The following is a 16,074-nucleotide window of genomic DNA, read 5'->3' on the forward strand; positions in this document are numbered from 1 at the left end:
TTTACCAAAAAGTTATATTTTGGTTTCATCTGACCATATGACATTCTCCCAATTTTCTTCTGGATCATCCAAATGCTCTCTAGCGAACTTCAGACGGGCCTGGACATGTACTGGCTTAAGCAGGGGGACACGTCTGGCACTGCAGGATTTGAGTCCCTGGCGGTGTAGTGTGTTACTGATGGTAGGCTTTGTTACTTTGGTCCCAGCTCTCTGCAGGTCATTCACTAGGTCCCCCCGTGTGGTTCTGGGATTTTTGCTCACAGTTCTTGTGATCATTTTGACCCCACGGGGTGAGATCTTGCGTGGAGCCCCAGATCGAGGGAGATTATCAGTGGTCTTGTATGTCTTCAATTTCCTAATAATTGCTCCCACAGTTGATTTCTTCAAACCAAGCTGCTTACCTATTGCAGATTCAGTCTTCCCAGCCTGGTGCAGGTCTACAATTTTGTTTCTGCTGTCCTTTGACAGCTCTTTGGTCTTGGCCATAGTGGAGTTTGGAGTGTGACTGTTTGAGGTTGTGGACAGGTGTCTTTTATACTGATAACAAGTTCAAACGGGTGCCATTAATACAGATAACGAGTGGAGGACAGAGGAGCCTCTTAAAGAAGAAGTGACAGGTCTGTGAGAGCCAGAAATCTTGCTTATTTGTAGGTGACCAAATACTTATTTTCCACCATAATTTGCAAATAAATTCATTAAAAATCCTACAATGTGATTATCTGGATTTTCTTTCTCATTTTGTCTGTCATAGTTGACGTGTACCTATGATGAAAATTACAGGCCTCTCTCGTCTTTTTAAGTGGGAGAACTTGCACAATTGGTGGCTGACTAAATACTTTTTTGCCCCACTGTATATAGCCTAGATTTATATATGTGTAGATATAGCCTAGATTTATATATGCCTCTCTGATTATCCTGTAACTGCAAGGTCCCACCAGGTCTCACAATCGCCATTTTGGATCTTAGAAAGTGGCCTCTGTGTTTTTCTACAATGAGAAACCACTATCTGTTAGAACAGTTTCCTCCTCACAGGACCTGTGGCAGTAGATGGTGTATACAGCCACACGGGTCAAGTGTCAATGGTAAGGTGTGCGTGTGATGTGCTACCATGGTGACAGTGCAGGTCTAGGGGACTTGGAGGAGTCATTGTGGCTGCGTACAAATGACAGCCTATGAGGAGGTGCTCTCTGAACTTGTCCATTCAAGAAACGTTTGTAAGTTTTACGTTGCAAAATGTTCCGTTTTTTTTTCTTCTTTTTTTCCATTTTTGTCATTTTAGCAGATGTTCTTATCCAGAGCGACTTTTCATATATTTTTATACTTTTTCTTACTGGTCCCCGGTGGGAATCAAACCCACAACCCTGGCGTTGCAAGCACCATGCTCTACCACCTGAGCCACACGGGTTAATCTCTGATCTGTCGTCCGTGCGCTAGTCGCAGGATGATTAGAAAGGCTGTTAGAGGTAATCAACAGGAGGAATCTGAGCCCTTCCCAGCTCTGTCTGCATGCACACACACACCCGCACATACAGTACATTCGGAAAGTATTCAGACCCCTTGACTTTTTCCACATTTTGTTACATTACAGCCTTATTCTAAAATGGATTTTAAAAATAAAAAATACTCATGAATCTACACACAATACTCCATAATGACAAAGGTTTTTAGAAATTTGTGCAAATGTATTTAAAATAAAAAACGGATACCTTATTTACATAAGTATTCAGATCTTTTCCTATGAGACTCAAAATGGAGCTCTGGTGCATCCTGTTTCCATTGATCATCCTTGAGATGCCTCTCCTCAATAAAAGGCACATGCCCGCTTGGAGTTTGCCAAAAGGCACCTAAAGACTCTGATGAAACCAAGAGAGATCCTTGATGAAAACCTGCTCAGGACCTCAGACTAGAACGAAGGTTCACCTTCCAACAGGACAACGACTCTAAGCACACAGCCAAGACAACACAGGAGTGGCTTCGGGACAAGTCTATAAATGTCCTTGAGTGGACGAGCCAGAGCTCGGGAACAAATTCTTATTCACAATGACAGCCTACCCCGGACAAACCCTCCCCTAACCATGACGATGCTGAGCCAATTGTGCGCCGCCCTATGGGTCCTTGAGTGGCCCAGCCGAACTTGAACCCGATCGAACATCTCTGGAGAGACCTGAAAATAGCTGACAGAGCTTGAGAGGATCTGCAGAGAAGAATGGGAGAAACTCCCCAAATACAGGTGTGCCAAGCTTGTAGTGTCATACCCAAGAAAACTCTGCTGTAATCGCTGACAAATGTGCTTCAACAATGTACTGAGTAGAGCAAAAAAAAAAGAAATATCACATATTTCAGCTATTTCAGTTTTTTTTGCTTCGTCATTATGTGGTATTGTGTAGATTGATGAGGGGGGGGAAACTATTTAATCAATTTTGGAATAAGGCTGTAACGTAACAAAATGTGGAGAAAGTCAAAGGGTCTGAGTACTTTCCGAATGCACTGTAATCAGACACATACTCAGATACATGCTCACAGATACAAATTCATACACAAACCCTCACACACAAACTCAAAGATACACACCCACACACTCGCGTGCGCTCACACACACGCCATGGCAGGGTGTTTCGTTAACTGGTGGGCTGCTGCCAAGTGGGTTAGGGTGGAGAGAGGAGCGCCACTGCCACCATGGCCCTACTCCAGCACACTGCCTGCCTATCAGTGGAGCGCCAACACATCCCTTCAGCACTGGAGTACCCGCTGCGTTACACCCCGCTGCACAGCACAACAAACAGTGTTAGAGCACAGGAGAGGAATTTGTTTTTTGTTTATCGGCATTTTTTTGGCCTCACAGACTCTTTCGCGTTTTATTTTATTTTGGAGGCCTACATTACATTTTGGGATTTTTTTCACAGGAAAATTTGCCCCAGCTAGCCCCCCTCTAAACAGCAGATAATACTTGACTTACTGCAGTGGAGTAGGGATCCACCACACCACCAGAGAAGGATCACCCTACATGGTTATCTTTGCCAGAGGAAAGGGCAGGTTTGTAGCCCCGTTTACCAAGGCCTAAACGCCCAAACCACCCATTCAGTTGCCAGAGCCAGCTAGCTTCTCTTTCCCCTCTCTAGGCTCTATGATTACTGGGCTATCGTCTTACACCGGGACCGGAGAGGGCCTTAGTGATAGTTTAGTTAGGCATGTTACACTGAAACAGGTGCGTGTGGAACCATGGCTGGATGGGCTTGGCTCTCATGTAGCCTATGGTTGCATCCCAAATGGAACCCTGTTCCCTATATTCCACCCAAGTGGGTGCTGCCAAATGGTAGTGCTGGAGGAATAGCATGTTATGTACACTCACTTTGTTTTCTTGAATTTCTTGATGTCTGCGCCATTCAGTTTTTAGGTGCCATGTATACTGAAATAAAACAACTTCTCTAGTGCACTAGTTTTCAATTCAAAAGCAGAGGAAGTATTTAGAGAAACCCAGTTCCATTTTCAGTGTGTGTTTTCTAGTCCACTCTTTAGTGTTCTGGTGCTGGGTTGTGTTCTGTAGGGCACGCTGTCTCAAAACGGCGCAATACATTTCATGTTTCTGTCAGTACAGTGTGTTTACACACACACAGTCAAACACTTAACACACTGCTCAGCTCTGATAGATAATGGTATTGGCCGGTGGTATACACACATACGTCTGCGACTACTCAGACCCTCGTACTGTGGGAAGATGCTCTTAGTCTTAGGGTAGTTGCAATGACAGACCTTTGGTCCAGAATCTCTGTTGTAACTTATAAAATGTAGTTTTGTATGAGTGAAGAGGGGAAAGTGTATGCTTTTGGTTCCATCCCCTGTGACCTAAGCATGTACAGGCCAAATTAGCATCTTCCTGATTTGTTTATCAAGCAGAAGCGGTAGTGGTGGGTTACACTAGAATCTTCAGCCCTAGAGATATATGTTGTGATGTATTATTGGGCTTTTTCCACAGTCTGTTCACCTCGATTGGACTGGGAAGATCAGCCATGCACATTCCACATCCCCAAGTCACCGCACATATTATTTGTGTCTGGGAAAAACCCACACACACACCGAGAGATCCTGAAAGAGTTGACGCTGTGTTTGTGTCTGGAACAGGCCCCGAAACACAACTCTAACATCAGGCTCCAGATTTCTAACCCGTAGAAATATGTGCCTTACTGCTTGCACAATGTAGCATTTCCATAACCGCATCTTAATCAATCACCTCTCAATTTACTATATACTCCACCCCTCCCATTGCTTATCTCCGACATCGTTTTCAGTAGGTCAGTGTAGAAAAAGATTTTGCAATGGAAAAATACAATCTGTATGGTTGTTATTGGACGAGTTCAGGCAGCACCTCCCCATTTTCCAACCATTTTCTCCCTACTTAACACTGCTCTGGTGTCCCTCTCTCTCTGGCAGGGGTAGTGAGTGAGTGAATGAATGAGATTGCGTGGGAAATGATGAATCTCCCCCAGAGGAAACAAGGGTAACCTCCTTTTCTGTCTGAAGGTGATTCTCAGTTGGGTGGGTGTGTGTGTGTGTGTGTGTGGACAGAGAGCAGCCCACTAGGGACACCTGCTGGCCAAGACAGGAACAGCACAGTATCATTGACCCTAGCTCTGGTCCAGCGTGTTCGTGTGCGTTCCTCCACTATTGGAATTGTGGTGGAACGTGCACTATGCCCTGGACCAGAGCTATATTGACTCTTGTCATCTTGTCCAGTACGGTAGATGTTAGTATTGTAGTAGATGAGTTGTGTAGCTTATCTATTCAAGGATTTTGTCATGGGAGATGAGTTGGAGTTTCTGGGTTTTTCACAAAACATGATGGTTATAGTCTGTATGCTTGTTTGTTGACTTTCTGCGTTAGCCTTCTCTTGTTTAGCAGGACTGTTGCCTTGGCTCTGACAGGATTGGATTTGGTATAAGCAATATGGCTGAATCACAGCCTATCAGAGAGCAGGGTCAAGCTACTACCATATTGTTTCTACCTATCCAATCCTCTCATATATACACTCGTGCCTTGGTGGTACAGGCAGTTTTCACACAGGGCCCGCGAAATTGGAACTGACTAATGCAAAAATGGAACAGCACCCCGACCAGCAGGCAGCTGTTTTTAGCCCAGATATAGTCACTTAGTTTGGGGTTTCTCTCATTTGGGCAGGTTACTTATTATTACCTGGTCACTGATCTGTTTGTGCTAAGTTGTCAAGACATTTACATTTTAGTCATTTAGCAGACGCTCTTATCCAGAGCGACTTACAGTAGTGAATGCATACATTTCATACATTATTTTTTTTTTTCATACAAGACCTCCCAAACAAGATCTGGGACCGACCAGGATAGCTGAGGCAGCCCTCTACCAAGTTGGTAATACTGCACAAACAAGATCTGGGACCAGGCTAGGTGAGATAGCTTATGGGCCTTTTTTTTTTACATTGCTGCATTGCTGTTTGCTGGGCCTGCTGTTTTTGTAGTTGGCAAGACCACACAAATAGATCTGGGACCAGGCTAGGTAAGGTCGCCTATATACTGTAGGCCTATTTTACCTTGCAGCATTTCTCTGTTTGCTGGGCCTGCTGTTTCTGTAGCCCTGTGGAGTCAGGAGCAGGACAGGGATGGATTCCTTCAGGCTGGCATCCCTATCAGCACAACTGTCTCCCCTGTCACCATGACTGTCCTGCCTGTTAATGAAGTCTACTGAAAGAGCTGAGGCTCGTGCTGCTCACACACACACACACACACACACACACACCACAGAGAGAGATGGACATGCACACACACACAGAGAGAGATGGACATGCGCACACACACACACACACACACACACAGAGATGGACATGCGCACGCACACACACACACAGAGATGGACATGCGCACACACACACACACACTGTGGCACACATACACAATACGTCTCAATTGTTTCAAGGCTTAAAAATCCATCCCTTCATCTATAATGATTAAAGTGGATTTAACAAGTGACATCAGTAAGGGGATCATAGCTTTCACCTGGTCAGTCTGTCATGGACAGAGCAGGTGTTCATGTTTTTTACACTGTGTACATGCATACACACAAAGACAGACAGACCCACACACACTCTAACGCACACATTAACCAACTTGGATTGCAGCTCACACCTCACCACACACACAAACACACTGCGTTGTGATAGACTGCTCAGGGAGTGAGGAGGAGATGCCCTCAGTGTGGACAACTGCTTCAGATACCGCTCAATCCAGCCAGCCTTCACTGAGAAAGAACTTCAATAATACTGATATCTCTTTTCTCTTTCCCTCTCTCTTTTTTTTCTCACTTTCCATCTCTCAAGTACTTCATGGAAAGTGTAACTGCATACATACAGGAACATAATAAATCAAGTTAAATCAATCTCTCTCTCAGGGTGTACCCCATAAAGGAGGTTCCGGTGGAGACCAAGCCCCTGACAGACTGGCTGTACCAGAGGTTTGTGGAGAAGGAGGATCTACTGGCCCATTTCTACCAAACAGGTCTGTGTTCACCGCACTGCTTCTTTCGGTTTCTCTCACTCACTCTCTCTGGCCTTTTTCACTCTGAATTCTATCACTCGCTCTCTGGCCTCTCTTTTAATTCTCTCTTTCTTACCTACCTCTTTCTCTCTCTTTCTGCCCTCTCTCTGCCTATCACTATTTTCTCTTCATAAAATCGTGATTGCCCACATTGAGGTGTGATCACAATGAAGCTGACCATATTGTTTCCTGTGCCCCCCCCCATAACAGGAGCCTTCCCTCCGCCGAAAGGCCAGAAGGAGGCTGTCTCCCGGGCGATGACCCTCGACCCTGTGCAGCTCTGCGTCATCCAATTCCTGGCCTTCGCCTCGGGCTACCTGTGGTACAGCGTCCTTCAGTACTTCTACTGCTGTTTGTTCTGAGTGCACTGAGGAGGATGGCGTTTTTAAGGAGGTTCTTTAAAGTGAACCGGATCCTGTTGGCACTGTTCCTGGATCAGCCGATAGCGCACCCTCCCCAGTACCATCCCTCCTCCCTACGATGGATTGAATGTACATTTTGCAAAAAGCAGGAGGGATTGGGAAAAAAAAAAAGATTACGTTGGAGTCTTTTTTTCCCTCCTGGATACATGAATACCTACACACACGGACAGACGGACGGACGGACAAACACACATGATTGAGTGAAGCCCCTAATTTTGAACATGAATCATGTTTACACACTAACTTATTGGATACACACCTGCGCCAATCTAGGTGATGGTCTCTCATTTCTCACACACACTCCCACACACTTTTTCTGTTTACACACATCCTCGTACACTTCAACTGAACTCACCCACACGCCCAGTTTTACTCTCAGATCAAGAATGAGGCTCAGGACTACAACTGAAATTGTTCTCAAGTGGACTCTCTCCCTGGTCTTTAGGTGTAGTTTTACTGTGTGTTTGTGCATTGTGTCTGCCCTCGTACCCCCCCTCTTTTTGGACTTCTCTCCAGGCCTGTTGATTAGATGGTTGGGCCCACATTACAGAGAGAGGGGGCTGTTGTATGTACCCGATCAGCGACTACCACATCTGACCCCTCTCTTCTGGCCTTCATTGCACTAAAAGGATCCATACTGCCCTCTACCCCCCCCCCCCCGGAAATATTCCTGAACAGTAGCTTTGTTTTTATTTTATTTGTTTTAATTTGCCCCGCCCTCTAACCATCCCCTCTCCCCCTAACAACGACCATTGCATTTGTTATCGTCGTTGTCGTAGTCCACCTACCTTATCGTCTTCGATACTTTACTATGTGTTTGTCTAAGACCTGTATTCTGAGCTGACTGACTGAAGGGGAATCTTCTTGTTTACACTGGCGGCCCCCCGTCTGGGCCTAAAGGGAAGCTGGCAACGATGTCAGGCTCCTGTTAAGACTGTTTCCACAACGTGGGGTGGTTCCGGAACCCGGTGGCACGGGGTGGGGGGGGGGGGGCAGTGCCCAAATGCTGATGACGAAAAACTGATGGCACATTGGGACAGCACTCTGATCCGACCCCCCCTCCCTGAAAAATAACTCCCTTAACACCCGTGATGATGCAGATTCTCAACACCCCCTGCCCTCACTCATATCACACACACACACACACACACACACACACACACACACACACACACACACACACACACACACACACACACACACACACACACACAGATATGGTGCAGCTACACAGAGCAGAGTGGATCTCTGCCCATATAGGACTGTCTCAGTGAGCCAGACTGAAAAAGGCAGACAAAGCTGAATTTCTCCCATTGGACTCCATAGTTTTACAAATATTTAAGCCATATGCTTAGTGTCATGGGGTGGGGAATGACATAAGAAAAATATACTTTTTATAGGCGGAGCTACCCTAATGCTCGGCATTCTAAAATGTTAATTTTGGCTTACAAACTCGTAGGTGTCATTACTGTAAATTTACAGCGTAACCTGCCTAAGTGAGTGTGTGTGGTTGACTTTTTCCTCCCCTCTTTTTTTTATATATATATATATATATATATATATATAATTGGTGTCGCACTGATCTGCGATATCTGAGTTGTGGCGGCAAATCACTCTTAGTGGTCAGTTATTATTTCATTTTTAAATTACTTGAACTTTTGTCCTTATGCCATGAGTATATTTAATCTTGTAAATAACGAAGCTGAGGAAGAAATTCATTGTTGTGAGTGACTGCAACCGATGTTATCTCTCTCTCTTGGTCCGACTATTTCTTATTTGTTTTTAGTTTTGAAATATCATGAATGTTTAAAAAAAAAAAAAAAGATAAAAAGAAAAATTGTTTCCAGACCTGTCACTTCTGTGTTACTTCCCTGTTCCTTGACCTTTGGTTTGACCACTGACATGGATGTTATTTTATGTGTGCTTCATGAACCTAGAGAGCTCGGCCAGGCTCTCAGCTCCTGCACGTTCACAATGCTCAGTGATACACATATGGCCCTGTTGGGATACATTAGAAATGCATCCTTTCCTTCCTACCTTGAAGAAATCGCAGATCTGAACTGGTTGGATTGGTGTAAGTAACAGGGTGGTTACCTCGTCTACACCTATCCAATCTCTTATCGATATGTGCTTACCTCAACAAAACAAGGAAGGAAGGATGCCTTTCTGAAGTATTAGAACAGGGACAGAGGCCCAGGTTCGAACCAAATCATAGCCCCTCCACCTAAAGACACTGATGGATTCCTAGGTCCAAAAAATACAGGTTAAGACAACATAATAATTCTATGCGGCAATGTTTGAAAATAAACAAATTAATTGGACCAGCACCATTGTTAACTACTTGCACCGTTGCTAACTAGCAAAGCTGGTCCCATTTTTGCAAAGAGTTATGGGATATTAGAATCCCGTTGTCTTAATCTTTTGTCATCTTCAACCTAGGCTGATTCCAACTTGTAGATCTAAAAGGGACTTGATTGGTGTATGCAGTATTGCAAATCTCCTATCTAGACTATTATAGGGCTTGGGGGAGATATTGCCATCTTACTGATCTCCATCTAGCCTTTGTAAATCTTATGGTGGTACCAAGATAGTGTCTAGTGGTAGGGCATCAAGTTTTTTATTTGAAACCTAAAAATAAAGAATTCCAAATCACTCTTCACGTTGGAGGGGAATTCAGTCACAGCCCAGCAATGATGCAGCAGTTCTGTCCCATAATTGTTATTATTACCATGGTTTTTAATGGGAAAAAAGCCACACAGAAGAATTTACAAATTGGATGAACAGCCAAAATCATGATGTTTAAGGAATTCAAACGGAATGGACTTTAGTCGTCACCTCTGAAACCGTGGAAATACTGTACAGTAACAGAGAGGCTGTGTATGAAATGCAGAGGGCTGGCTGGTTCGGGAGATAGAGTCCATTTGGAGATGGGCCTTCAATTTTTAGGTGTCATCTTCATGCCGGTCCCGTGAGATTGCCCTTCAATGTGAGAGAGTGACAGAAAAATGTAGTGTCTCCAAAGAAAGGCAGGGGAAAATAATATTTTCCTAGATATGGTTTTAGGAGAAAAAAATATATATATACTATGTTAGGAATTTTAACAAACAATACTAGAAACTGTCTGTAATTTTCCATTTTGTACTCCTCCCTTTCTTCCTAGCTACACAGCCATTTTACCACACAAAGATCTTGTGCTGGAATAAACTGATGGTCATGAAGTTCCTGAAAGCTTGTCTGGTTTTTCCTCTGCCTCGTGTACTTAGTGTTTGTACTACACAACCGTTGGTTATTGATGTGTGTGACACGCTTCAAAAGGTGTCTGTGACACGCTTCAAAAGGTGTCTGTGCACTTCCCTTCACTTTAAGATGAAACACTTAAACTCCTATTTCTGTTTATGTTCAAACGTCCATACATTTTAATTGGAGACATTCTCTCTCTAATATATTGTAAATGTAGATGGTGAATTAAAGTATGTCACTGTCATAGAATGTGTGATATAATTGTGAGCTCTTGATCTGAACTTATAGTACAGTACATAATGAAACATGAGAAATGTTTTAATGAAGGCCCACCCCCTAATTTGAAAATAAGGACAAAATAATATTAATAGCGCAACATTTGTCAATCAAACATCATTCAAATCTTGTGTTTTAAATGTCTGGGTCGTATGGGTAAGCAAACCCCTGTTTTCCACACCTAAAAACAGCACAATAAATACGTATTGAATTGGGATTTATGGTGCTGTGATTGCTTCTGCCAGGTTTGTTGTCATGCTAACTTCCTCATTTTCTATTGACTCGGGCACTGAATGTGACACCGCTGCAGAGCGGTCTCCAGGTACAGTAACTAAAGCCTGTGTTTGCTTTGGCCTGTGGCCGTTGTTTAACAGTGGCGTCTTTCATTTGGCCACCGAGAGCCAATGGTTTACATTACAGATTCTCTTTCAGCTGTGAAACAGAGGTCGTATTCAGTAGGAAGAAAACGCTTCGAAGCGAGGTGGGAGGTACTACCTAAACTCGTCCAATAAGATCATCGATGTTCCTTTTCTGTTCCAAAAATATTTTGCTACAGTGTGCCAGACTGAACACAGCCCATGTTTGAGGAATCAATGTCACCATGTTTCCTCCTGGGGTGTAACCAGTGAAGTGAAACGTTACAGGACATTGAGGATAAAAATGTCATGAATCGAGCTGACACGATCTCCAATTCTGCATGACAAAATATCATACCTGTTCTACAAAATCCATTTCTATCTGAACATTTTGTAACATTGTACCCTTCTGAACAGACCCCTGCTCTTCAGGATATCTGTCCCCCCAGGCTTCTCTTGATCCTTATAGAGTACCACAGTATGAGTCATAAAACCTAGCGGTCAAACAAGGAAATGTCTCCAATCGTTTTTCCACCATTCATTTTTCCCATAGGGGATTTTAGAAACTTAAAATGAGGGCTGTGTTTGCTGTAGGCTTACCCTTGTGTGACATTTTGATAACTGTGTAAATCCCTCTATTACAAGGTGATGTTTATCAATATATTTACCACCTCCAAAATGAAACGCTAATTAGCTGCTAATGTGGCTATCATAAAGAACTACAAATGCCATAATGATCTGTACGAGGACTGTCAACTCAAAGCAAAGGTAAGAATATCTGGATGAACTATCTGTTAGCTAAATGTAGTAATGAATAAATTGGCAACATTTCTTTAAATTTACAATTCTGTGAACTGTCTTGTGTAAGTTTTAAATTGAAACAATACCTGTTAGCAAAGGTGTCAGCTGGACCTGACGCGCAGGGATTTGTAGTGTTCAGTGTCTACTTTGATGCTAATTAGCATTTTTTAAATCTGAGAGTAAATTCAGGCGAATATATTGACCTTGTACGAGAGAAATGTACATGGTTATCAAAACGCCTCACCAGGGTAAGCCTACGCGAAACACAGCCCTTATTTTAAATGTTTCTAAAATTCCCTATGGGAAAAATGAATGGTGGAAAAAAGAATGGAACCATTTCCCTGTTTGACCACTAGGTTTTATCTGTATTATTACACCTCCACTGTGGGGCTATATAAGCCTACTGTTTGGCATAGGACTGAATTACTAAGATTGTTGCATTTATGTGTTGCCGGTAGACATAAACCATTTTGAGGTTAGGTCATGAATGAGAAGCTTAGCTGCCACTTGTTAAACTAAGCCGCCTGACTGGCAGATGTAGTAAAATGATACATCATGTATAGGATGAGAAGCTGACTACAGCTGAGCGTTCAACACCATAGTGCCCTCAAAGCTCATCACTAAACTAAGGACCCTGGGACTAACACCTTCCTCTGCAACTGGATCCTAGACTTCCTGACGGGCCGCCCCCAGGTGGTAAGGGTAGGTAACAACACATCCGCCACGCTGATCCTCAACACGGGGGCCCCTCGGGTGCGTGCTCAGTCTCCTCCTGTACTCCTTGTTCACTCATGACTGCACGGCCAGGCACGACTCCAACACCGTCATTAAGTTTGCTGATGACAACAGTGGTAGGCCTGATCACTGACAATGATGAGACAGCCTATTGGGAGGAGGTCAGAGACCTGGTCGTGTGGCACAAGGACAACAACCTCTCCCTCAATGTCATCAAGACAAAGGAGATGATTGTGGACTACAGGAAAAGGAGGACAGAGCACGTCCCCATTCTCATCGATGGGGCTGTAGCGGAGCAGGTTGAGAGCTTCAAGTTCCTTGGTGTCCACATCACCAACAAACTATCATAGTCCAAACACACCAAGACAGTTGTGAAGAGGGCATGATGAAACCTATTCCCCCTCAGGAGACTGAAAAGATTTGGCATGGGTCCTCAGATCCTCAAAAGGTTTTACAGCTGCACCATTGAGAGCATCCTGACGGGTTGCATCACTGCCTGGTATGGCAACTGCTCGGCCTCTGACCGCAAGGCACTACAGAGGGTAGTGTGTACGGACCAGTACATCACCGGGGCCAAGCTTCCTGCCATCCAGGACCTCTATACCAGGCGATGTCAGAGGAAGGCCCTAAAAATTGTCAAAGACTCCAGTCACGCTAGTCATAGATGGTTCTCTCTGCTACCGCACGGCAAGCGGTACCGGAGCGCCAAGTCTAGGTCCAAGAGGCTTCTTAACAGCTTCTACCCCCAAGCCATAAGAGTCCTGAACATCTAATCAAATGGCTACCTGGACTATTTGCCCCCCGTACGCTGCTGCTACTCTTTGTTATCATCTATGCATGGCCACTTTAATAACCCTACCTGCATGTACATAATTACCTCGACACCAGTGCCCCCACACATTGACACATTGACTCTGAACCGGTATCCCCTGTATATAGCCCCGCAATTGTTATTTACTGCTGCTCTTTAATTATTTGTTTTCTTCTCTTTTATAATTTTTTTTTTGTATTTTCTTAAAACTGTATTGTTGGTTAAGGGCTTGTAAGTAAGCATTTCACTGTAAGGTCTACACCTGTATTCGGCGCATGTGACAAATAGAATTTGATTTGATTTGAAGCGGGGAACGAGAGAGAGGGCAGCCTGGCATGTCATCGCCATAGCAGCTGGAGTGATGGTGGAAAGGAGGAGGGGAGATGATCTTGGGTCAGTTTTGCATTCCCCCCACTAATGGTTAAGGTTATATTTAGGGTAAGGGAATCTTATCCTAGATCTGTACCTATAGGAGAAACTTTACCCCGTACCTGATGTGAATAACATCTTCATGCTTGTGTGACACTTTTGAATGTGGGTCAAAAGGTAAATAAAGGCCACTGTCTTCCGGTCATCTCTGCCTCCCACTAGCACAGCAGACGGGAGGCTGGGCCCCTAGCGCCCTCCAATGGTCTCTGTTGTTTTGGTTGTCAACTTCACACTCAGCACCCCACCACTCCTGGCTGGCTTACAGACAGAGGGAAACTGCTACCACAATAGCCGTTCTGTAGGAAATTACCTTTGTGGTGACAGACTGACTGTTTCTCACCACACCCTGAGCCCTGCCGGGTCCTCCTGACATGCGTGTCAGCAACTTGTGACAGGAGAGGCGAGTGACACAGGGGTAATTTGAACACGCCTGTCACCGCAGTAACCCCTAGAGGGACTCTGCAGAGGGCTTTTTTGATCACATGACTCCGCTGAGGATGGATACCATGTTTGCTGGATCTCAATTCCTGTTAGCCTCCCCTGTGTGCATGACAGGGCGCCATGGAAACAGCCCTAGTGTCAGTGACCTTTTTGGGACTAGTACATGCACAAGCATAATTGGAATTAGAAATTGTTGCTGCAAACTAGCCTCTCGACGTGAACCCCTGTTGTTCACAGAGAGCATCACAACAGGGAAGATGCTTGGTGATATAATGGCAATGATGTCGTCATTTCACACTGACAAGTTCAGAGTCATGTTCATTAGGCACCAAACAGAAAAAAATGATCTGAAACAGGGAATGATAACCTGAACTTGTAAAATAAGAAAGGCTTGTTTTTGTTCTCTATTGAAGAACATTTTGCCACAGTGTGCAGTAATGAATATGACCCAGGTAAAAGGCTATTGATATCCACGGGTGAAGTGTGATGTCTCTGTATCGAGTTTCAACCACACAGTAATTAAAACACTGCAGATTTCATGGCTGCCTTTCATCTAGCCTTGCTGGCCCACCTACACTTACACTCAATCAATTGAATGGGAAGGATCATTTTCTAGTACAAACTGCAAACAACCTCCCTGGCAATGCAGCCAGTAAATCAATGAGTTGTTCTGTCGTGGGGTATCACCACTTTCTAATGTAGCCTTCGCTATGTGAGGTCAACTGCTAACAATTTCTAACACACTGCTCTCCTAACATTGATTTATGGTACAGAGTGTTATTCATATTCAGCATTGCTCTGGGACCGTGTACAGACAGAGAACTCGGTCTGGCTGCCCAATGTTGTCTCACAACGACAAGCTAAGCAGCAGAAAATTATTCAAGCCAATGAGCCATATGTAAAAACATCCAAGAGGGCTGTCTGTCTCTTGATGTCCACTAGACTGAGAGAAGATGTTTGTTGTTACAATCTTAAAGATGAAAATACTTGTATAGTTCACAAAAGTCATGGTATTTTTTTATTGACACTGGATAGTATAGACCTAGTCAATACATTATTAGATTTGTGGCACCAGGCATTATTCTATTCTGTTCAAATCAAATTGTATTGGTCACATACACGTGATTAGCAGATGTTATTGCGGGTATAGCAAAATGCTTCTGCTTCTAGCTCTGAGAGTGCAGTAATATCTAACAAGTAATATCTAACAAATTACACAACATATACCCAATACACACAAATCTAAGTAGGAATTAATTAATAGTATATACATATGGATGAGCGTTGTCAGAGCTAAACGGACTAAGATACAGTAGAATAGTATAGAATACAGTATATGCATATGAGATGAGTAATGCAAGATATGTAAACATTATTAAGTGAGTGAGATACCATAGAATATTATAGAAAACAGTATATACATATGAGATGAGTAATGCCAGATATGTAAACATTAAGTGACTAAGATACCGTAGAATACTATAGAATACAGTATATACATATGAAATGAGTAATGCCAGATATGTAAACATTATTAAAGTGACTAGTGTTCCATTCCTTAAAGTGGCCAGTGATTTATAGTCTATGCCTATAGGCAGCAGCCTCTAATGTGCTAGTGATGGCTGTTTAACAGTCTGATGGCCTTGAGATAGAAGCTGTTTTTCAGTCTCTCGGTCCCAGCTTTGATGCACCTGTACTGACCTCGCTTTCTGGATGATAGCGGGGTGAACAGGTAGTGGCTCGGGTGGTTGATGTCCTTGATGATCTTTTTGGCCTTCCTCAGACATCGGGTGCTGTAGGTGTCCTGGAGGGCGGGTAGTTTGCACCTGGAAATGCGTTGGGCAGAACGCACCACCCTCTGGAGAGCCTTGCGGTTGCCATACCAGGTGGTGATACAGCCCGACAGGATGCTTTCAATTGTGCATCTGTAAAAGTTTGTGAGGGTTTTAGGTGACAAGCCAAATTTCTTAAGCCTCCTGAGGTTGAAGAGGCTGTGTTGCACCTTC

At 43.9% G+C, this 16,074-nt stretch overlaps 1 protein-coding gene across 2 annotated transcripts in view; it reads left to right on the forward strand.

Moving 5' to 3' along the window:
• LOC106607581 (acyl-CoA:lysophosphatidylglycerol acyltransferase 1) overlaps positions 1-10,197 on the forward strand; it is a 104,290-nt gene extending 94,093 nt beyond the window's left edge. For both annotated transcript variants that reach the window (XM_045720686.2, XM_045720687.2), the window contains exons 7-8: positions 6,412-6,518; positions 6,768-10,197. In XM_045720686.2, coding sequence (XP_045576642.1) covers positions 6,412-6,518; positions 6,768-6,919 — 259 coding nt within the window. In that variant the 3' untranslated portion in view covers positions 6,920-10,197. The remainder of the gene's footprint in view (positions 1-6,411; positions 6,519-6,767) is intronic.
• Positions 10,198-16,074: the final 5,877 nt, after the last annotated feature.

Source organism: Salmo salar, chromosome 06, assembly GCF_965601325.2.
Source record: "Salmo salar chromosome 06, fSalSal1, whole genome shotgun sequence".
NCBI lineage: Eukaryota > Metazoa > Chordata > Actinopteri > Salmoniformes > Salmonidae > Salmo > Salmo salar.